This window comes from Pseudopodoces humilis, chromosome 1 (genome assembly GCF_049639895.1).
Source record: "Pseudopodoces humilis isolate 2021_Gansu_Grassland_sample_001 chromosome 1, ASM4963989v1, whole genome shotgun sequence".
NCBI classification, from domain to species: domain Eukaryota; kingdom Metazoa; phylum Chordata; class Aves; order Passeriformes; family Paridae; genus Pseudopodoces; species Pseudopodoces humilis.
In genome coordinates this window covers 57,377,069-57,401,056 of record NC_142200.1, presented here as the reverse complement: position 1 = coordinate 57,401,056, position 23,988 = coordinate 57,377,069, and the positions used below count along the sequence as shown (strand labels likewise).

General features: G+C 39.1%; 1 protein-coding gene across 6 annotated transcripts in view; it reads right to left on the bottom strand.

Moving 5' to 3' along the window:
* The window catches only part of CNDP1 (carnosine dipeptidase 1), a 30,504-nt gene extending 8,193 nt beyond the window's left edge, over positions 1 to 22,311 (bottom strand). For 4 of the 6 annotated variants that reach the window (XM_088064860.1, XM_088064853.1, XM_088064844.1 and 1 more), the window contains exons 1-13: positions 22,030 to 22,310; positions 17,767 to 17,867; positions 14,150 to 14,268; positions 13,194 to 13,337; positions 11,752 to 11,914; positions 10,563 to 10,651; positions 8,401 to 8,601; positions 6,910 to 6,994; positions 6,225 to 6,385; positions 4,699 to 4,863; positions 4,367 to 4,508; positions 3,813 to 3,960; positions 2,289 to 2,953 (exon numbers count right to left, since the gene is read on the bottom strand). In XM_088064860.1, coding sequence (XP_087920986.1) covers positions 2,848 to 2,953; positions 3,813 to 3,960; positions 4,367 to 4,508; positions 4,699 to 4,863; positions 6,225 to 6,385; positions 6,910 to 6,994; positions 8,401 to 8,601; positions 10,563 to 10,651; positions 11,752 to 11,914; positions 13,194 to 13,337; positions 14,150 to 14,227 — 1,482 coding nt within the window. In that variant the 5' untranslated portion in view covers positions 14,228 to 14,268; positions 17,767 to 17,867; positions 22,030 to 22,310 and the 3' untranslated portion in view covers positions 2,289 to 2,847. Of the gene's footprint in view, positions 1 to 2,288; positions 2,954 to 3,812; positions 3,961 to 4,366; positions 4,509 to 4,698; positions 4,864 to 6,224; positions 6,386 to 6,909; positions 6,995 to 8,400; positions 8,602 to 10,562; positions 10,652 to 11,751; positions 11,915 to 13,193; positions 13,338 to 14,149; positions 14,269 to 15,944; positions 16,091 to 17,766; positions 17,868 to 22,029 lie in introns of all 6 variants that reach the window. The other 2 variants (XM_088064872.1, XM_088064866.1) reach the window with 2 other exon arrangements.
* Positions 22,312 to 23,988: the final 1,677 nt, after the last annotated feature.

Below are 23,988 nucleotides of genomic sequence, written 5' to 3'. Positions count from 1 at the left end.
GTCTAAGAAGGGAAGAGTATCTCTCAATACCCTGTGGGTTGGAGTTGCTTTCCCAATGCTTTCTTTCTTTCATGGACAGGAGAATTTGAAATTGAAGTTTTGTGCTCTTTCTCTTCTCTGGGACTGAAGGAGACATGGAGATGGTCTGCATAATTCAGTGGCCCCACTGTTTCACTCATATAGTTTTAACTTGACATTAAGTGGCTACTTCAGAGCAGAACCTTATTTCAATGCACTGCTCTAAGACAGTCTGTGCTTATAAAATTATGCTCTTTTTTGACTCTCTTTTATTTGTCATTCCAAAGAACAACAGTAAAAATACATAATCCCATCTTCCATTCCAGCTTCATAATGTTGTAGAACACATAGACAACATATATTATAGTGGTAGTTCAGAGCAGTCATATTCCTAAAATACAGTCTCCATCCCTCTTTCATGGAGAAATCTGCCTCCATCTCACCACGTTTTCAGCTCTTCTGCCAAAAGGGTCATATTTTTGAGCAGAGGTTTCTTTCCATTATGTTTTAATTTAATTTGGGGATGGTTCTGTATAGGACTAAAACTATGTCTCAATGATCCTTGTGGGTCTCTTCTAACTTGGCATATTCTGTGAGCCTGTGCAATTCTGTAACTCATAAAACCACTGCAAATCCAGAGACTGCAATGTTTTATCTCAATTATACATTTTGAAATATTTCAGTAAAATTCCCGCATGTACCTCTATGGTGTGATAGCTTTTAAGTCTGGACCAGTCTGCCCTGTGTCCTGGGCAGACACTGGAGTACTCAACCCCACAACATTCATTACTATGCTGGTTCTTAAATGCTTTCAACAGGTGAAGGGAACTGGGAAATCACAGAGAATTATTCTGCAAATTGATGATACCCAACCAGATTCTGGTCTTTGAGGCTTTTGGTCCTTGTCCTGGACTACACTGCAGTTCTGCAGGCAGCAGTGCCAAGTAAGAGACTGAGCTGAGTCCTCCTTTTCCCTTGAACACCATCAGCAGTCAGAGCCAGAATCCTTACTCAGCTCTTGCAACTGAACTGTGAGCCTCACAGTCTCAGGCTGGGCTGAAAATGGGTGTTTATTGAGAATGTATGAGTATTCCCTTCTGTTGACTCTGCATCCACAACTTTGTTCTTGCAGATTTTTTGCAGGGAGGTAACAGGAGAGAAAGGAAGGATCTCAAGTACTTTCTGTAATTTACTTAATGTAATTTTTTGTAACAGTAGGGGTAATGCTATTGGTTCAGTTGGTTTGGTTGTGTGAATTATGTTAGAGTAAAAATCACATTCTAAAGTTTAAACAATCTAGATTTGAATTGTGAGCTTTGTGATGTTTTAGGATGTTTTGCCTAAACAGCAAACAGAGCTCTCAACTAATTTGTTTTTATTTCAAAATATATCATTTGCCTTTGACTTAATTATTAGTGTAAACTGATGTTTTAAAGGTGTTGGAGTTAGCGCCACAGAGTGTGTGCCCTTATCTTTGATACTTGGCTCTGATATCCAAAAAAGCATTGAATTTCACATAACACCATGGAAACAACTGTTAAATAGAAAAACTAAGAGTGTGAGTGTGTAAGTTAGAGAGTTTTCTTAAATCACTAGGTGAAAAAGTTAGAGTTTAAGGTTTAAGCTCTTTTAAAAAACAAAAGACAAGATGGAGGATTTAGGGTGTTGTCTCTTCTTCCTTCTTGCCTCTTCATCTTCTTCTAAGGGTTTTTGGGTAGTAATAAGTGATTGGATAAAATGTGCCACAGTGTAGCACACAGGTATCAGGTCATTGGGTCACTAAGAAAAATAATTTACTTGGCATTTGTTAATTGGATAAATAGACATATAAAAGACCTTGAAGAAGTTCTTTGTTAGCCATTTTGCGCCTCTCTATCTTAGTGTATATAGCTTCTTGTACTTTGTATATATGTAATATAGATAAAAGAAGAATTAACAGCCAAGTCTAAACAAGAGAAAACTGCCTCTCTTTCATCAATCTTAGTCCAAGGGGAAAAGAACTCAGCCACCAGTGTCACATCCCAACAAAAGGTAATTAACAACCAGTTGCTAATTGGGTGGAAAAACACCCTTCTGATGACAGACTTTGGCCAGAACAGATGTTTACAAAACTTTCTTTCTATTGTATGGAAAGGAAAGAATGTCAAATGAAGAAGACATTATTAGGTGATTCTTAAAACTGGTCACAACACAGCAAGAGGTGATTTGGATGAGAGGGAAGAGAGAATCCTGACCTGGAAATGTTTATTTATTGTTGCAGTTCTACTTACCTCAGTGATTATATCCATAAATAGATATTATTAGGCAAGTCTTCACATCGAACTCAAGAAGAACATTTCATTGCACTTCCTGTTTAAAACCTTCTTTGAAGGAGAAGGAAAGAGATTAATTTGATAGTAAATCTTTCTTCAAATAATTACATAAGTATAATTTTGTATATAGTTAGGAGGAAACTACAGTGCATATTGCTCATATTCAGAAACTTGAATGTGAGCTAGGCAGCATGAAGAGTGAAACTACAAAACAGAAATAAAATCATGTTGATAAAATAGATGTATAAATTCCCTTTGTCCTGAAGTTTAAAACTAAAATGTATCATGTTCCATTCAGTAAGAATGAATTATCCCTAACCCTATTTTACAGCATTAGGGGATAAGATCACTTGATGAACCATATCACAAATGCATGTCATTTAGTAGTATGCCAAGAAATAGCACATTTATTTTTTTTTTCCCACCAATTGACAGCCACTGAATATGTGATTTATATGTTTTATACAAGTTAGAAAGCTTAAGGAAGAGCTTTGCTGATTTTTTTTTATATGATCTGTCAGTTGATAGCCTCTGTGTGGGAAGTTTCATGTAAGTTCCGATGTAGCTTTGATATCTCCAGGAAAAATGCTGCAAACAATTTGGTTCCTTCAATATAGTTGTGTCTGTGAAGAAGGAAAGAAACACAATGAAGCCTTGTCAGGCTGTGCTTTTCTTAAAATTAGGAACACAGTCCAGTGAAGTTTTTTGAGTCTTTGGAGAAATCTGCAAGATTGGTAACCCCCAAAAATTACCCAGTGCACAGAAATGCTGGACGTCCTTCAATTTCGTACTCCTCTGGATTTACTTCAGAAAACCTTTTTCAAGTTTACATCCCCAAATTGGTATTACCTGTAGCAATAGCATTGTTGAGGCTTTAGTGAGGGGAGACCAAAAGTAATTTGAGAATTATTGTAGGAGTCTCCTCTTTCCAGAGTTCAGCATGAGCTGACTCAGAGCCTCTACAAGTGTTCAGGCAACACACTAAATAGTGGCTTACCATGATGCCTCCAACAATGAACATCAGTGACAAGTTTAAGCTGGTTTTTTTACAATAATGCTAGTTATGGTCCCTGGACTATAAATAAATCTTTATAGCCGTTTATACTGAAAACCACCAAAATCCTTACATAACCATGAGTGTCTGTGACTGGCACAGTTAAAAATAGATGCTGCGACGGTAGAGTGTCCATCCGCACCATTGTCTTTCAGACCAGTGGCAAATTTCATTGCTAGTGAAGTGAAAATTGCCAATGTGATGAATTTAAAGACTGAGTAGACACCCCATGAAAAGTGTATAATGGTATGTGTTAGACTGGGAATTTTACTTTCTGCTTAGCACAGCAGCTAGTGTGCTGGACAAAGTAGGTTTGGGCTGTGCAATGCACAGCAAAGCTTCCCATCTGGGCATGCTCATTCATGGGTACCAAGGGACTTCAGTTCTCCCCCCTTCTCTAATAGCTGAAACAGACAAATGAAAGAAACCTGCTTATTTTCTCATTCTGGGAATGCTCCCCATCATCAGCTGCTCCAATGGGAAGCATCATCACACTTTTCTGTGTTACAGTCTGAAACATTCTGGCAACAGGAATCGTTGAGCCATCACGAATGAAATCTGGATCTTCTCCAAAAACTGAAATACATGGGGAAAATGAATTAATAAATAGGTGTAATTCAGGTGCTATTTTCTCCTATCATGTAATTAAGCAAAGAGATGATGCTAAGACCTGCCGAGTAGAAATGGGTTTGAGTGTATAGCAAATTGATTTCACAAATCAGCTCTGCTCTATAAACCTCTTGTTTTTTATCAATACAAAAATAAGTAAATGAGGCCTTTTGGCTACTCCTATGAAACATATCAAAATTCAGTAAGGTATGGAAGATATTGATGTTCTATCAAAATCAATGAGATTTATAAGGGTAAGAGGCTGCAGCACTGAATTGGGAAGTCTGTTTTGCCCTACTGTTGAGCACAATGCCTCTGCACACTTGCAAACACACTAAGAATCGGAAAAAGAAAAAAAAAGAAAGGAACACACCTGTTTTTATTGCCCATCTTGCTGCTTTATATAGCAGATCATTAACATCTGCAAGCCAGGGCTTTGCACCCAAAGGCATGGACACTTTCAGTTTGTTTGGACTGTTCCTCTTGGAAAAGACACCCTCCAAGTGTTTCACCACCTGTAGGGAAAATACTTTTCAAAAAAAAATACTTTTCATCTTGCAACTCAAGCTTATACCCACATTCCTACTTCTCTTGGAAACAGATAAGTGCTGAAAACATTCAGTTTACTACAAGTCTGGATTTGTGAGGTGCTAAGAAGGGACTTAGTTTACACAGTAGTGGGCAAAAAAAGGATTTGTCTCTTACCTGTTTTTTCACAACTGAAAGGTCCATGTGGGGGACCTGACGGATTGAGAATTTGCCAATTACTTTTGCTGGAATGACTGTTTTAATGCCTTGTTCATGGAAAGCTCCTTCAATCCCGTGAATAGAGAGAGAGGGGTAACGCCACAGGTGTAGAAGTATTTCTTCCTTTAAAAAAAAGTTTTAAAATGTGAGGGATGACACTGAAGCCAGCCACAATTGATATAAACAAGATGTTTCCATCCGAAAATTTCTATCTGGAGACCCCTGTATTTTTAAGATATTTGATTTTTAATTTCAACTCATGCACATGTATTTTCATTTTTAAAAAATACTACTACTTTCAGTCATAGAAAGATTTAAATGGGAACAGTTTTTCATTAAAAATAAGAAAAATAGAACATTGTTTGAAAAATCTTGGAAGTAAATTTTCCTAGTGCAAAGTAGTACCAGAACAGCTTCTGATCTAATTGCCTCTTTATCCCAGAACTTATCACTGGAGAAACCATGCAGCCAGATCCATCCCAGATTATACCAGTGAAGAAATTCTACTAATGAATACTAAATAACACCATAGGAAAGATTATAATTATCAGTAACCAGGTTTTGCTGGAGAAGATTCAGAGGGGAAGCAAAATATTATGATTATTATTCTAAGGAAAATAGGAGAAATACATAAATTATAAACTGGTCTTCATGCAGAACCTCTGGGTGCTGCTGCTTTCCTTCAGTTTTATGAGGCTAGACCTTTATTTACACATAAAATTAACATCAGTTCATCCTCATAGATAAAGTAGCAAAACTCAGATAGTGTAGGTGAATTATACTTTTGTATTACTGATTCTTACTTAGATTCTAGTCTAGCTTCAGCTAATTTGAAAGCTTTTTCAGGGAAATAAAAGCATCCATGTTAGCAGAGCCTACACCAGAATAGCTGTGTTAGTGATAAAAATTTAATCAACTCCTCTCTCCCAGCTTCTACTCCTGTGCAGAGAGATCTTTCCAAGCCAGCCCTTACCTGCTATTTTTTTATTTAGGATATAATTTTTAATTGCTGGTAAGGAGAGACTTGTAGCTTTGGATGCTTTTTATGGCAAGCTTGGCAGACATCAAAGTCTGTGTTAAATAAAAGCCACCTTACATATCTGCCTAAAGCTTCCTCCCATTTTTTCAAAGCTGAATACAACTTCTTTCCTACTATGTAACCTAAATGTAGGCATTTTAATGCATGTTTTATTTGGCTGATTAGGCTTAGGGGGTAAGAAGGGGTAGGCAAGGAAGGAAGACTTATACTGTTAGTTTTGCATTATTTCTTTTAATTGATTATTGATATTTCAGATCACTTTCCCCAGATGCAGTGCCCTATATTTTCAGCAGACATTTTATTTACCTTTTACTTCTCAGTGCTCCTTTGTTTTATTTTGAGCCTGCCATTGACTGAAAACATCTTTCAGTTTGGCTTTATACATAAGTGCTACAAGTAGGTGATGTAAATTCTTTCTGCTGAGTATTCATACAGATTCTGTTACCTTGGTGCCATAAAGGAATTTTTTCACACCACAGTTTTTTCTATGTTCCTCTAGATCAAATTCAATTGATTCATATAATTTCCTTTCTTCCTCCGTCAGGGCAGCAACACTCTCGTAGATTCCAGGGATCTGAATATGACCTGTGGAATCCACAAGGCTGTCTACAAAATAAGATGTAGATATCAGTATAAGTGAGCCTATTTCTTCCCCTTGGCAATCATAACACCTTCTCCCTTCTACCTAGCTCTTTACCAAATTAGTAAGCCTAACAGCTGTATGCATCTGCCAAGTTGCAACACCTAACTTGATATATTTGCATATTTATTAAGAAAACCATTGAGCTGCTGTTTGTGCATAGTGTGTGATGTGTCAGCCCAGCTGACATGAAAACATCATCCTCCTGGGATACAAATCAGTATTAAAAAGTCATGTTTCACTATGTGTGTATGTATTAAAATTGCCTGTAATCCTTAGATGTGTGTGACTGACATCAGCTTAACATGTCTGAAGTCCTGGCTTTACTGGGGACATTCCCTTCCTCAGCTGCCACCACCAGAGTTGTGTTCAGGTTTGGAAGCCTGGGGTCTTTCTTCAATGAGACTTGCCTTACAACAATTAAACGTGGCCCTGCCCTTCATTAGGCTGCTCCTGGGCAGCGCTCCCCAGCAATGATGTGTGCTCTTACCCAGCAGAGCTATCAGGTCCAGCAGCGGCTCGTGAATGATGCCTCCAAAAGTTCCAGAGTGAAGGTCCTTGCTGCCACATTCAACCTGAACCAAAAGCACTGGTTACATGTAAATACTCGCTACCTTATTCTTCTGTGTTTGTTTTCCACAGTGACTGGTGGCTCCAGTTTTTTTAAACAAGATCACAAATGAACATTATATGTTGGGGTTTTTTTTAATTATTAAATGGAAAATATCATGTCAGGAACAATCTGCTTTGGCAGAGAAGATGGAGCTCTGTTGTCAACCACCAAAGAGAGAAATTCAGCTGTGTGTAGCACTCACACATCTGAGAGCAAGGGTCCTCCTCCACTCCCTCTTTTGCTTCAGTAAGATTAAAGACACCATACATTAAACATTTGCATATTATTAACTGTTTGTAACATTAAAGAATAAATTCTTCGAGTTGTCTACCCTTTTTATTTAATGCAAAATCTTCTTTTAAAAGGCAAAAATTAATCTTGTTTGATATTAAGAATATATGTCCAACCTTAATTCAAGATTGCAACAAATAAAAATTTATAGGTCTCTTGAATAACAAGGCTTTAGAATAGAGGCATTTGAGTTATTAAATGGGTTCTCTTTCCAGACACATTTTCATACTTGGGTTTATCATAAAATATTTTCCTGCAAAGAACTTGTTTATTCTTCTCAAAACCTCATTACAGCTAACTGTCTACTAGCAGGGAGAGATCATTTTTGATGTTTTAATAGCATCATTTTTCTTAACCAAGACTTAGAAGAATTGAATCAAGGCTGCCAAGGCTTTTTCAGTTAAAAAAAATTCATTCTTTTTCAGACATAAAGGTTAATGCAGATTTTTCTTTAGTTCTCAAGTTTTTTAATCTTCTCTCTGAATTCCTTTTATGCTTCATCAGGAAGAATTTCCAGATGAGAAATTTCTCATCTTTATTTCACAGTAGCTCACATTGCCTGCTAAATATAGCACATTGGCTACAGTGAACTTTTATTTGCTTCTGCCAATGGTTACAAAAATTTTGTGTGGCTTTTAAACCCAGAGATCCAGCTAAACTGAGTCCCTTTAGGCTGATTCATTGCACTAAGCAGTATCCGCTGCAAAAGGGCAGAGTAGCAGAAGAGATGTTTTTGGAGAGAGTTGGAGAGGCAGGTGTAGGGACGGTGGTGCACAAGAACAGATTTGATGTGCACAGGGGAGGATGAGAAGAGGCTGGAAGAGTGGCAGGAGAGTAATGGGATAAGAAAGGGATCAAGGGACAAAATGAGTGAAGAAAAGTTAATGGAAGTGAATCATGCTAATTGAACTGAAATGAGGAAGGAAACCTGCAGAAGCCAAAAGGGATGCAGAAGATAGCTCTGTACTTGTGAATATTAAGCTTTCTGCTTCAGTCTTTCTCTGCATGCAGATGTAAGTACAGCTACATCATTGATGTCTGTCAGAGGCTCAGTTCAAGTGAACCTGTGTCCTTCACCTCCACAAAGAAGCAGGCGTTTCCCCGACAGCCATAGGTAAGGGCAGGCTTTTTGTTGCTGAGCCACAGGTTGTCTGAAATTACAATATAATCAACATCAGAGAAGAACCTCTGGTTTTCTTCCTCAAGTAGCTTCTCTAGCCCCAAGGATCCTGCTTCTTCCATGCCTTCAATTACAAACTTGAAGTTCACTGGCATAACCTACATAAAAATTTGAAAAGTCTGAGTAAGAAACAAGCATTTTAATTTTTTTTTTTAAAAAAGAGGCTTTAAAATTAGGAGCAGATTGTTTTGCTGTACAAATTGTGTTAGGATAAGAAAGATGTAGGATGAGTATGTAGGATATATAGCTTGCTTTATTAGAAAAGCTAGTGATAAACACATATAGGTTCCCAGAAAAACTTGTTCTTTTCCTCATGTTTTTATCTACTTTTCATTTTTAAAGGAGAAAAGGTGATGTCTTTTTTTCTTCTTCTTTGTGTTTTCAGAAAATTTGCTGGAATATCTCATTAAATGGGCTTTCTCTCAGTGCTATTCAATATTGTAATTGCTCTGGAAATTCTAACTGTGTAATAGCAATTGCATTTCCACAGAAAATTCCTGCCTCTTATATTTCCACTGTTACTGCCCACGTGGGAGCTACTGGCTGTGGTTTTCCCGACATTGTCTATCACCAGACTTACATGGTGAAAAAAATGTTGTCAGTGACTCTACTATAATTGTCTTTTTAGCACTCATAAATTTGCAAGCCTGTTGGTTGATAAGGACACATTTCCAAGAGTAATTTGGAGAACTTTTATTATGGAATAGTGGGAGTTGAAAATGCTGACACATCCCATAGGGAACATAAATTCCAACTTAGTTTCCTATTACAATTCATTTTCTCATTAGAAGTTTTAAGATGTTTTCTCTTTTGATTCAATACTCAGATTAAAGGCAAGAATGAATGTGTAAAATTAAATGAACCTGCATCAGGGATGGGTTCACTGATGGAGCATCAGCTGGCCACAGAAATTTTAGAAACAAACTGTTAATGAATATTGTTTGATGGTCTGTGCTGTTTTCTAGAGAGAGGTTTCAAATGACTAAAAGTCCTTTTCGCTTGCTTGTTAAAATACCATGATAGTTATTAGTGATTTTAAAAACTAGGAAAATGTCAGACCATAATCATATCCACTTAGAACAACTATTCTTTAGGCAAATGTGTAGTGCTTAAGAGAGACCAAGGTCAATTCAGTACTATAGATGGAAGAAAAACATGTTTTCCAGAAGGTTGTAAGGGGACTTGAAAAAACTCAAGACTTAATGCTCTGTTTGTGCCATAATGTCATACAAGAGACAGAAATCTGTTTCTCAGCACATTAACAGAATATGTCATGCAAATTCACCATAAGGAATGATAGTTAACCCAGTTACATGCCTAAAATATATTTTGGTTTACCTTTATTTTGGGGGTAAAATTACTCCAAAATTATTAAATTATTTGAAGATGACTATGCTGGTCATTGCAGTAATTTAGGCAAATGTCTGACCTCAGAAATTCATCAGACTCTGAGTGATTGCATTTGTACTTGGTGAACACACCCATTCAAAGTATTTGCTTTGATAAATCTAATCTGTTGGTGACATAACAGCCCATTCTGGATGAACATTTTTAGATGCATATTCTTTTCATGCAGACACATAAATTGAAGGTATCTCATAGGCAGACCAGGCAACACCAAAGATTAGCAGAATGTATCACCAGAGATGAGATTTCATGAGTATTCTGTAATGTCTGTTATTTTACCATTTTAAAAGCTCTCAAGAAAACAGGGTATCAGAGTTCTGTAATGTATGTAATACATATTGAATGCTTCCCCGTGGGTTTTCCTCTGCAGGGCAATAGCAGCAAGACTGTATTTACATTGCAGACTATTCAAAACAGAAACGCTCAAAGATAAATTCTTACTGGAGTGGGACCAGTGCCGTAAGTGTCCTTACTCTGATGCCCTTGCATCAGAAGTAGCTAATATTTCAAATTGTATGTAGTCTGTTGGGACAGAGAGGTCTCATCTTACTCAGGAATGTAAATACATCCCTCCAGAGATATAAATAATAACAAATAATAGTAAAGAATAAAAATTAGCAATAATAATAGAGAAGTCCTCATTGATACCTACAAATTTCAAGGCTCTAAATGTTTCCACTGCATTTATCCAAGCTAGGACAGGTCCCTTATTGTCTGTTGCTCCACGCCCATAGAGGTTTCCTTAAAAAGAAAAGAGTAAAGTTTTTAAGCAATCTTTGAATTTTCCCTCATCACTTCAATGTAATTGGCAAATTCCAGTTGCCACAGAAGCTTAAGTGATGGAGAGAAGTGTCAAAAGTGTCAGGATTTCACTGACTCATTTTAAATCAGGTGTTCAATTGCTCCCTAATGGACTGGTACCCTTTTTTCTCCCCTTTCCTTCCTTTTATATGCATCATGTTGTGGTTTTTGCTGAATTTTTAAGTTTCACTTTTTTTCTCAGGAACTGTTTGTTCATACCAGATATTCCTGAAGGGTTTGCACAATACACAGCCTCCGGACACATCATTCAGACCAGGTAACAAGCAGCAAAATCCCTACAGATATATGCCATGAAATGCAGAAACACTAAGCTACAAGTCTAAGTATGTAACTCCTTTTCCAGCTGTACATCATGTACAGTTGTGACTGTACATGAAACTGAAATATGCCCCTGTGTATAAACTTCTGTAGTAGTCCCCGCTGGATATATCCTGGAAAACGGCAGAAGAATCACACCAGTATGGCTGTTGAGAATTTATCCCAGATAATGAGAAAGGGCAACTCAGTGGTTATAGCCTGGGAATCAGGATTTCTGAGGCCTTACTCATCTGCTGACCCTCTATCCGTTGTTTTTGTTCCTTCAGTCAGCTAGCTATGCTGGAAGGATAATTACATTTAGGGGTACTGTACTCACTTCCTTCCGAGCAAATGCTCCTTAGCTCCAGCATGGCAGGTGGAAGTACAAAAGTGGCATGAAGCAAGAGCAGGAGGTGCAAGGGAGGATAATGGTTGATGCAAAAATCCTGTAAGAACTTCTAAGCAGAAGTGGATTCTCTATTGAATACTTTATAAAGCATCTTTAACCTCATATTGCTTTTCCACACCAAATATTAGGCAGTCACTGGTGGGACTCACTAGTTACAGAACAATCATCAAAGCTGAAAGCTGCTGGACACATCCCAAAGATTTCCACAGGAGAAGTCCTCATGTTTTGGTTAAATATACAGGAACTCATCTTCCAATCAGAACCTTGGTCATGTATTCAAATAATGATTCAAAACTTATGAAAAGATGCACACCATCTATTTCAGTCAGTGTGTAGGGGTCAGTGTTCCATCCATCTTCCTTCTTGGCAGGCTGCACATCCACATGACCATAGAAACACACAGTGGGGTTTTGTGGATCCTTCCCCAGCTCCCCAAGAATCACAGAAGGCAGTGGGAGGACTTGGCCATCAGGCAGCTGTGAAGAAAGGTTAAGAAAAGGCATCTAAGGAAACCAAACCTAAAACTTGCAAATGTACAAAAAATCTTAGTTTAGATTTTTAGAATTCTTAGTATTGAAAATATTTCTACACTCAATTGATTTTGATTTGATTAAGTGCATAAATCTGACTACATCCAGTTTTAAGCTGTTTAGAGAAACTAAGACTTTTCTCCTCAACTGTTTATTTCCTGCTGGATTTTGCAGAGTTCTTCTAACATTTTATTGTCATAAATGCCCTCCTTACCAAGATCTCATGTCTCAGCACTGGAGACAACAGAGGTAACCTTGTGCTATGAAGCCTATTGTGACACTGAATAGTCAAAAGCCACACAAATTAGTTTGAGGTTTGATTTCACCACAGACAGAGAGGGCAGGAGGCCTGTAAGCTCAAATAGAGAAACTAAAAAAAATGTTGCTGGTAGGAGGGAGTAGCTATGTCACACTGTCTTAAAAACAGGTTAAGGCTAATCCTCTAATGTGGCTCTATGCAGAACAGAGCTCCACACGGCCCAATTGCATTCTCTACAACTATCAAATGACACAACCTGAAATACTAGTGTTGCTATACTGCCAGATCCTTGTGCTAAGAATCAGAATCCTCACCAAAAGCCTCAGAGAAAAGGAAAGAGAATCACTATAATTGAACCTTTAAATTCCTGTTAGAGTAGAAATGTAACAGCCCAAGGCAGAAAAGAGCCCATGGCTACAGTAAGGAAAGTAAATTAGAGACTAAGTTCTCTCAGAGATTAATTCTTCCCTATTGCTTTCCAACAATGAAAGAAAATAGCTTGGATCATTTGTCAGAAGCTCTGAATACTAGTGATGATGCTCTAGGTAGCTAACCTTTTCTGTCTGACAACATTTTCCTTGTTAAGAAAAACCTCCCTCATCAAGAAAGTTCAGTGACAAATGATGCATTAGTTCTCATGGTTGATTACAGACAAAAATTTTAAAATGAGCCCCAGTAAAAAACTCAGTCTTTTTACTTTTGCAAACTGCTTCCTTCCAGTTAAATGCATCAAACTCCCTTCTATGCAGAGAACATCAATTTGCATTTGGATTGCCTGTGTGGTTCCCAGTATGCTCTCAGTTCCCAGACCTGATTTCAGCAGGTATCATGCAGGACTATTGATTAATTTGTATCTAGCTTTCAAAAAATAACTCTATGTCATAACATACATGTACATAACACTGAATGCAATAGGTAGACCCATGTATAGATACGATGTTTTAAGTCCAAGAATCAGATAAGCACCTGATGTGACCCCAAGTTCACTAAATTAACAGTGGCTCCCAGTGCTGCAAGTCTGTCTGCTGCCAGAGCCATCATTCGCATTACTTCTTTTCTCAGATGTGGCTGAACAGAATCGCTTTCCACAGCCACCCATTCCTTCAGATCCTGCGCAGGAAGAAATGTGCAATTAGGTGATCCAGAACGTTGTTGTCCTTGGCCCTTGTACCAGAAATCTCACACTGGTAGATGATTTTCTTTCTCTGTCATCACAGCATTATCATATCTAAAGTTTCAGGATAGAGAAGAATCGCTTAGATGTCTCCCCAGGGTTGAGATTCCTGACTTTTTAAACAGGGAGGGTGCTCACACTTAGGCATTCACATTGTCAACCTTGGATCTAAACTCCAGTGAAAGAGGAGGTAGACTAGATGCTGACTAGTTTGCATTATAGAAATTGCATTATGTACAGCTTACCTTGGTGCTCCTCGTGTGGATTCAGAAGTGCTCATAGATTCAAAGTGTAACTGATACTGACTGGACTGATTATGTTTCTGTATTTTCACAGTGGGCTGATGGAAATGAAAGCACAAACCAGTGTGGGACCAAGACTCCTCTCCTTGTAAAGAGCAAAGCTAAAAAACTCAGTTCTGAAGCAAAGACAGAGAGTGAGCATCCTATCTGACTTGCATGCCCATGCAGGTGCATTCTGACTTAGTGGAGCCTCTCTCTGAACACACTCAAAGGATACCCAGAACCATCTCTTTTGTGGAAGTCAATGCAAATCCCTCCTTCACCCCAGGGGTCCCCAGCAGTTTGTCCCCTTGCAGCCTTGCTGTGTAAAGTGCATATTGCACTCCTGATGCCAGACCTGGAACCCTGCACATTACCTTTGTGACAGGCACTCCTCCAGCCAGAGGAGCCCAGGTCTCTGGGGCACCAGCTCTGTGTTCATCATTTCACTGCAATATAGCTCCTACCTTGATAAAATCACTTTGATGTGCATCAATATACTGGAAGATCTCCATTTCCAGCAATGAAGATGATGAGGAGGACATTACTGCCTTCGAGAGCAGCACAGGGCTGAAATGGATGCTACCTGGAAGATAAGGATAAAATTCAACATTACAGACATCCTGCAGTATACATTTCTTTTCAGCACTAGAAAGCAGAGACACAAAGTGCTGAGCTTATTTAAGTCTCATTTAATCTCCTCAAGACAGGAGAAAGAGTAAAACTTCATATTGATTCATAGTCATATATAGACATAAAAACTTCAATTGAATCACAGTCAAGTTGCTGAAAGAAAAAATTGAAAAAATGACCAAAGAGTGAACATCTTTAGTTTCAGCTTTGTAAATAACTTAGGGGTAACATTTTCTAAAGAAACATTTGTTGCATCAGTTTTTCAGTACACAAGCATCAAATTGTAAGTTCTGGGAAGACAACCTTGGCAATTAAGGGGCAAGACTTGCAAATACCAACAACCCAGAGGACTCATCTTTTTTTTCATTTCCAGAATCATAGAATATCCTGAAATGGAAGGGATCCACACAGATCATTGAGTCCGACTCCGGAATTTGCACAGGACAGCCCCAAGATCACACCATGTGCCTGAGAGCACTGTCCAAACGCTCCTCAAACTCTGCCAGGCTGCTGCTGTGACCACTTCCCCAGGGAGCCTCTTCCAGTGTCCAGCCACCCTCTGGGTGAAGAACCTTTTCCTGATATCCAGCCTAAACCTCCCCTGACACAACTTCAGGCCATTCCCTCGGGTCCTGTCCCTGGTCACCAGAGAGAAGAGATCAGTGCCTGCTGTTCCTCTTCAGCTGGGGGAAGGGGAAGTTGTAACTGCAATGAGGCTTCCCCTCAGTCTCCTCCAGGCTGAACAGAACAAGTTACCTCAGGTGCTCCTCACATGGCCTCAAAGCCCTTCACTATCTTCATAATCCTACTTTGGATGCTCTCCAATGGTTTCATATCTTTCTTATACTGTGGTACCCAAAACTGCACACAGCACTTGAGGTGAGGCCACTCCAGTGCAAAAGAGAGTGAAACAATCCTCTCCCTTGCCCAGCTGATGATGCTGCAGCCCAGGACATGATTTTCCCTCCGGACTGCCAAAAGAAGGCAGAAGAATTGATTGACTGACACATATTCCATATTTTATGTGAATAAGGGAAAACAAGCCTGATGCTGGAGAGTATTAGAAAACAAATAGCTTTTGTGGTTGGTTAAGAACAGTGACAATACTGAAACACTCGATAAGTGCAGAAGTCATTTAGTACCTGCAAACCTCTCTGCCATCTTTTTCTTTTTTACAAGATTTTAAAATGTGTTTTTCTTATTCCTCCAGTTTTCCTTTCATGTTTGCTTGAAGCTGTTGCTGTAGTGTCTTGAATTGGTATTAGCAGAGTAATTGTTGGATGGCTAAATACTTGGTCTGGCAAAATTCAGAACAGCTGCTGTATCAGGCTGTGATAGGATGGACTCCAAGGCCAAAACCAATGCTTTTCTAAATATATTCTATAATAATAACAAAAGGTACGGTTGCAGGTCCATCCATAACTCCTTAACTTTGTTGCATTGCTAAGGTGATAGGCTATGGTAATATTAATAATTTCAATTATGTTTCTCTGACAGAGAAGGAAGATTGAAAACCCAAGCATGATGAACAAGATGAGGGAAATGTTCACTTTGGCTGGAGATCCTGGCTGTATGAAGGATGGGCTCCATTTTCCAACCTTCCCTCAGAAGCAAGGTTACAAGGCTTACCTCACTTTCTGAAGTGAAGCTTTGAGAAGGCCTCTGACAGCAGATATATTTCCCAGTGTTCAGTTCCTGACATCTCTTGACACTGGAAACACTGGTATTGAAAGAGACCAAATGCTGAATTTGCAGGAGAGTGAAGCTGCAAAGCACTGTTTTGGAGAAGACTTGTTAACCAAGCCAAGAAAATCCAAATTTGGAGGTGGTTTTTAGGACAGAGAGATTAAATTTAGCGGTATCATTTAAACATAGAAATATTTTTAAAATACTAAACCCCAACCTTTAGTGATGGTCAAAGTATCATTTTCTTCTTGTATTGTTTTCTCCATAAAACAGTAAACCCTACCTCCGAGATATGGCTCTAATCAACAATCCCCTTCAAATATTTTCATCACCAGTCACAGCAGCAACAATTTGTTCTAAAGCAAAAGTGATTATTCAGGAATTTTAGAAGCAAGCATGGAAAAAATCTGGGCACTTTAGGCGAGACAAAGTAGTTTCTGGGATTTAGTAACAAAGACGTGGTTGAGAATGAAGTTTTGATAATTTAGGTTACAGTCACCCTTGGATTGAGATTCTGCAGGTAAGGCTCAAGAACAGGAATTCTGCAACAAGCACCCTAAACTTAAACCCCGCAATCTGGCTATTTCTTCCATCCTTGGACTGTGCAAGTGGCTGCAAATATTTGTCAGCTGAAGCCCATTTTACAAAGAGCAGTAAGTAGTAGAAATGTGGACCACAGGCATGGTCAGGAGGGCTTCCCAGGCTGCACAGGGCAGAGGAGGGAAGAACACAAGCCCCAGACTGGGGTGGTGGTAACAGAACCCTGGTGAGTGGGACCCTGAGTTTCCTGGCAAAGACAAGACACTGGCACTTGCTGGGGCAATGCCTACCCAGGGTATATACAGGAGGGCATCTGAGCCAAGACTTTGCAGGTCACATTCAAAAGGGGTTCAAGGTACTTGAAGATGATCAGAGTTAGGTAAAAGCTGAGTGCACAGGCCATTCATGTTGTTTGCTTCTCTTTTTGTCACTGTGTGCTTTTGGGGGACCAGGCAATGGCTATGCTTGTGCAATGCTGTGCAGTCTCCAGTGTGTCCCAGGAGAGAAAAGTTTACCTTCAGGGTGGTCCTTTTGACTGATGTAGTGTATTTCACCTGGGAGGTGGGTCTTGCAGAGGGGAGCTGGCTCCCACATGAACTGAGGAGATGATGGGACCATGATGGGTGCATTTGTGAGGGGCTCTGGAAAAGTGCAAGGCACTGCACCTCCAGAAGAAAGTGACAGCAGCAGGAATGGTACAGAGAGCATTCATCTGAAGGTGGGATGAAACCTAGTTTTGCCACAGTCAAGAGATCCCAGGATTTCCATCAGCTGTTCATCTAGAGAGGCATCAGGACCATTATCTTCATTTGGCACAAAGCTGGGTGGATGCCTCAGTTTCACACATATTTCACTCATTTTTCTACCTCGTAATTTCCAAACCTCAGTCTGAAAACATTTACAACAGAGGCCACTGAATGCACCCTCCTTTAACCTTACTGTAGAAAACCTGACAGGCTTCTCAGGTTCACTTACATAAAAAAAAATAGATCTTTTGGTTATGCCATGCTTGAACAAGGAAGATCATAACAGAGGTCAGAACATGGCTGCTAGAGGCACCAATTGCAATCATGCAGTGGATTTAAATATCAATATCTCCATCACATATGATTTCCCCTCCTTCTATTCAAATCTTTGATACTGCTGAATTCTATGCACTTTCACTCTAAAAAAATTAGTATATTTATATATATATCACCTTATGGTGACTTGAATAAATACGTACCTTTTAATGTCAGAAGCACAAAAGGGCTGCTTGATTTTACAGAGGATGTCTGCTGTGGTGCTGGTGTCTTTCTCTTTTTGACTCAGTTACGTGCAAATGACCTGGAAAAATGCAGACAAGAGACGTATGTCTTTGTCATGTTTCATTAGCATTTAACTGTTTAAGAAAATGAAACAAGGAAGCTAAAATGCTGTGAAGGAAAAAAATCCCAACCAGCCAAGCAAAATATCCTAGGGAAATTAGGAAATATTCTGTGATATTTTCAAAACAGATCAAACTTCAAGAAAAGATCATAGAATATCACAAAAATACTTTTGTTCATAAACAAAAGTAAGGAACAGAGGCAAAGTTTGGAAAATGAATGTGAAGAGATACCAAGCAGCAGAGCGCACAAAATATTAATAATTCAAACAAGAAATTAGGTAACAGCTATATTTTGCTGTAGTAGAAGGAGGGAGGGAGGTTGAGTAGCTGGTGGAACTTCATGTTAATGCACTACTCATACACAAAGTGCTGCTCAGGAGTGTTTGGATTGCAACTGGAACAACTCATGTCAAAAAGGGAGCCGGTTTAATAAAGCTGTAGAAAGATTTCAGGCAAAGCTGAAATATCTCGGTGTCATGAGGAGGGGAAAAATGATTTGAAAGAATGATAGTTGGGGGGGATATCAAACAAAGACTTCAGTGTTCAATGTCAAGTGTATTTTATTTGATGTCATTTTAAGGAGCAGTTGCTGCTCTATAAAAAAATGTAGTATGCCTATTTTTAGAAATAATACATGACAGTCAGTTGTGCACTTTCTCTTCCTTTGTTCCTTAGTAGTAAGAACATTTTTTGTCTCACTTCCTCCCATGTCGTTAAGCACTGTTAAAAGAAAACTTAGTGTTCTTCTGTGGTGATTTAACAAGAAATCCAAGTTGATTCTCTGATAAAATATCAACTAAACTAACAAATATTTAAGAAGTAGCTCCTTAACGTGCTTTGAAGGCATCCTTGTCTCTCCTGAAGCATGTGCTTCATGTGCTTCCCTCCCTGCCACACAGCGTTTCAAGTGGGTGCAGGGAGGAGGGTGCCAACGAAAACTGAACATTGGGTTGCAAACACCCCAGAGAAAAACTAGACTGACTAGAAAAACTAGTCCTGAGTCAGGACTCATCTGGTTTGCAAATAACATAAAGTACATTTGACACAAAAGGAAATAAAGATGTTTATGGCAGTAGGAACTAATTTAGTAAATCAATGGTGGACTCCACTGAAAGGAACATTCCCTCTAAGCAATCACCGTCAAGGAAGTTAAAAAATACCCCCATTATCTCAGTTAACTTCCTTTAACAATACTCGTTGATAATTGGCATACCATTGGTGGAAGCAGGCAATCAAGCCACAGTCACCTCTCCAGCTGAGTGAGGTCCTTGGAGAAGGAGGACAGCTGTGGCAGTTCTCAAGCCCAGCCCTGGCCACGTGCAGCCACTGTTGTCCTAATGACCAGGAGCTGCAGGCATCCAGACACCCGCAGGGGAATGAATACTAGCTCACAGCACCTGACTGCATTTGAAGATTACTAAAGAAGTATCATCCAAATCAAGAGACTTTGTAATGAAAATGTTTGGTGGGAAGCATAGGCAAGCTCTGTACTTGCTGGCAGGTGACACTGCAACACCCAGTGCTATGTTCAGCAGTCAGCTCTTAAAGTGTTGCAGCATCAGTTGCCTGAATGGTGTTTTGGAGAGCAGCAAAGACCAGCCCTGCCCATGCTCAAGCCAACCCTTTAGGGAAAAAGTGAGACCCTGCTTATCAGTTCTGTTGTGCTGTAATACAGATGATATTTTAAAAGAACGTCCTTATCTCTAGCTGCCTTTGTTGCTGATGGTGAGAGCTTGAACTGGAAAGGTATCTTTCACCTGCAGAACAGGGACATTTTATCTCAATTGTACTTAAAAGTTCTGCAGTTAATAAAGACATAGTTTTAAGTTAAAGATTAATTTTGGGTTTAGATGTTCACTTCTGCCTCTCTATCATATAATAATGAAATCAGGATAGCCAAATCAATAACACATCAAGTCATGAGAAATTTTCCCATCTCCTTTTCCCTCCTGAAAGTCCAGTACCCCAACAGGAATCCCAGTGCCAGAAAGCACTTCAGCATTGCTGGTAACTGTTGCTGCTTTACAGTAGTACATTGGAGGACTGAGCGAAAATAGGTGGATTTTGCTTTGTCTTGAAAAGTGGAAAAAGAAAAGGACACATTTCTGTTAAGGCAAAGCCCTTTAACCAGGAAGTAATATTGCCTTTTGTACCCTGTGAGGAGGAGCAATTCAGTATTTACCTAAGATAATTTTCTGTTAATTGGTTTGCAATCAGATAAACATGGGCATAAAAATATTCTTCCTGGAAAGACAGCTCCGCTGGCTCTTGCTCTTTTCATGGCAAAACGGTTTGGAGGAAAGAACTTTGGGATGTGCAGTATTTGTACTTAGATATGGATAGCCTCACCATCTTCTTGCTGCCACATCTCCCATAGCAGAAGGGAGAACTGCTGAATTTGTAATCAATTTTAGGTGCTTGTGTCTGCATGCAAATTTCTAGCCTTAAAGTCCTCTTCCCATTTTGAAAGAACCTCTACTGACATGGTCAAATTCAGTAATAAGCATAATAAGGTAGTAAGTAATAAGGGAGATCCAGATCCTGTCTCAGTGCCTTACAAAGACCTTTCCTTTTATTTCCTTTCCTTTAATCTTCACTTGATTAAGGTGTAAAAACTCATTTGCAAATGAAATGCAGAATTTGGGGGGAATTAAATGTTTGTTTTAATTTATTTAAGATAATACTGTTTTTACATGAATCCTGTCTTCATTTATCTTAGCTTCAAGTGTTTCACATTGGAGTTTATTCCTGAATTAGAATAGCACAAGTGAGACTAAAAATAGGTCTACTATATCTAGTCAATCCATTCAACTATTTCTCTATTTATCACATAATACTACTGAAGAACTATACAATCACGGGGAAAAAAAATCTATTATTACTTTATAGCTTAGTATTTCATTGCTAATTGCCCCTTATTTTATAACCTATAACTTGGAACAAGGTTTAAGGTCCACAATATAAGAGATTTATTTTGTTATGGTCCTTATTCCATTTATGGGATATCATAAACATTGCCAACATTGTTTAGAAGGATTTTTAAATGTAGGCAGGTTTATCTCTTTAATAAAAACACTCTTTGATGGTAGCTTATTAACTACAAGAAATGCAAGAACCAGCTCAAATAGTTTGGCTGAGTATCCTCTTTGGGACACAGTAAGTGTTTAAGCAGGAGGAAATAGACTGATTAAAGGAAAATAAGAGCGGAACTAAAACAATAGGATAAAGGAGGCGGGGGGAAAGCATTACTGGCTCTGTTTCTCTTGTTATTTGGAAATGTAAACAATCTAGGGTAGAGATGGTCCCCTACTTTGTGTTTCTATTAGTACCTCAGGGTAAAGAGTAGCACCCTCACTTGGTTACAAAGTGATGGTACCTTCACTTCATTGGAACCTCAGCAGAATTAGCATGCTTTTACCTTGATTAAAAGGGTGTCCTAAATAATTACAATTAATTATAGGATTATAATTAATCCTAAGTTTGAGTGAACAAATATGTAAGAAATATGTTGCTAGAACCAATATTTCATTGACACAGAAATGATATGGTGGTTTTCAATGCTTCCTGTCACTCTGTAAGCAGCTATCTCTAGTTCAAGATAGCTATTTTTCATTTCTTGAAAGTGTAGTGCAGAAAAGCAGGAATGTTACTGTCATCTCATAATCAGTGGTACCTGGTTATTATTGCAGCTTACTGTCATTTCTCAGTATACTCCCTTACTAAAACTTAGCATGGCATCCCAGAAGTATTGGTGTAGAATGGAGAGGCCCTTTCACACAAGTCCCCAAATCTCCCTCCCATACAGATATTTCTACTTCCCTGTGCAGCAGCAGCAGCAAGCCCTTCCACCTCTTTGCTCCTTCCCACTTCAGGCTGCAGTTAGAAGGGTATTTCCCAGCCACCATCCTTCCAGATAATCACAATTGATGTCAAAACACAAGTTAAGCAAAATTGTCCACTCTGAGAGCTTGTCACTAGTGGAGTGAGATTGTGATAGATTCCTCCTGGTAAAGAGGAAAAGATCCCCAAGACCCTGACTTAGTAGTTGTTACCTCGATGTCAATAATCACACCTGGGTATATCAGTGGAAGAAGATTGACATAGAAAAGGTCCCCTTACCCAGGCAGGAGATGCTTCACAAGGATAGGTGGCTGCAGACTGTCCTCTGTACAGAGCAATGATGTTCAGCACCTTCCAGGAGCAGCGCCACAAAGATTTGAGGTGCTGTGTGGACGAAGAGCAGTAACACGGAGCTCTCTCACCGCCTGCTGGCTCATTCAGCAACCTCTCTGTACCCAGAGCTCCAAGCACACACGCAATAAGTGATAAGCCAAACAAACAAATTCTTGTCCAGTGCCAATGCCAGTACACTGCTCTGAGTGCTGAGACAGGAGACTATCCTATTTTTCCAAAAGCAACATTGTAAATTCATTTGGCTTAATGATTAAGCATATTTTTTTTCAGATATTAATCACACTGAAATGATGGCAAGGGGTTATTCCCATCTTGATATCCTTCAGACAGCTTTTCTCAGCCAAATAGCATCAGTTTTCCTTAGGGATGATTAATGACCTCCTTGCAGGTAAGGCTTTGATCCAGCTAATAACTCATAGTCATTTCCAAACAGACTCACCAGACTGGCTCTTCAGGCTCACAGAGTAAACATTAATCGTGTAGCCCTTTGTTTATGCAGCTTTTCCTACTGCCTCCTCCCAGCTTTCTGTGAGGTCCAGGAATTGGCAGAGTCGGGGCACAGGTCACTGAGGTGGTGCTGTGCATGGTGTCCTTCAAGGCACACGTCTGGAGCATCACAGGGTTAACCCAGTTTGACACTTCGCTGACTTCTGCATCTCAGCTGGGTGTCCCAGGAGCCACAGCCTCTCAAGAAAGGCTTAGGAGTATTTTTCCATTGCAGGCCCCCTGTCATCGAAGTGTATTTGGGAGAAGGCCAAAGCAAGCCAAGGTTCTTCTCTTGACAAACACAAACTCCTTTAAGCTTAAATGAAAAAAAAAAAACAAACTTAAATATAAGCTTTCTTAAGCTTAACTACCTGAAAAATGAAAGAACCCATTGTTTATACATATATGAATATATATACACACTCACAATAATGCTGCCTCTTGCTAACAGATGATACCATTGCAAAGCTTTTGTGACTTCCTTAAGGAGGAGCGTGAGCTATTTCATAGCACGTCTCCTCTATCAAAGTACCACTGCCCATAACAAGGATAAAGCACCTTCCTCAGCAGAGGAAATGCCCACTGAACCAGGGCTCTGCACCACTCACACATTGTACACCTCGTGTCAGCCATGGGCCTTTGTGTGAAAAATGCAACAGCACCTCAACAAAAACAGAAAAACAGATAATTACAAGACTGGAGCATTTGGTTAGACAACTGGTTCGTATCTGGACATCTTAGTTAAACACCTGCACACAGGCACTGAGCCTGCTAACAACTGGTGTACAGCTAGTGGATCATGACCTTTGAGTTGCAATAAACTTAATTAGAATTTCTCTGGGAAGTAGTTCTCATTCTCACTTTTTCCCTACAGACAAGTATTTTTGCTGTCATCGTTACAGTCTTTTCAAACAGAGAAGTTTCTCATATATTCAAAGGCCTTTCAACAAATCTGTAGCATGTGCTTTGACATGGCTTAAACTGCAATGATGGCTTTTCATTTTTAGTACTATAGAAAATCAAACATTTAGAACTAATTTTTTTAATAGCTCCTAACTTCTAAGAAAATGACAGTTCTGCAAATCACTGGTTTAGATATAAGCCATTAATCCCACATTCTGAGTGCCTAAACCCTTATTTAAATTATGAAATTTTGGTTGAAATATTTGAGATAGTTCATGAAAATGCATAAAGTTTGTACCCCCTCATTCACTGCACTTCAGAGGGAATTAAGTTTTACAGTGAACTAAAACAGAGAAAGAAGGTAAGTCTCATGACAATATTTTAAAATGCATTTAAGTCATTAGCTATGAAATGTCAAGTGCACAAACTGTTAGAAGAGCAGTTCCACCACGTGCTCCTGTCCTCATGCCCGGAAGCCAGTCTTTGAGCTTGACC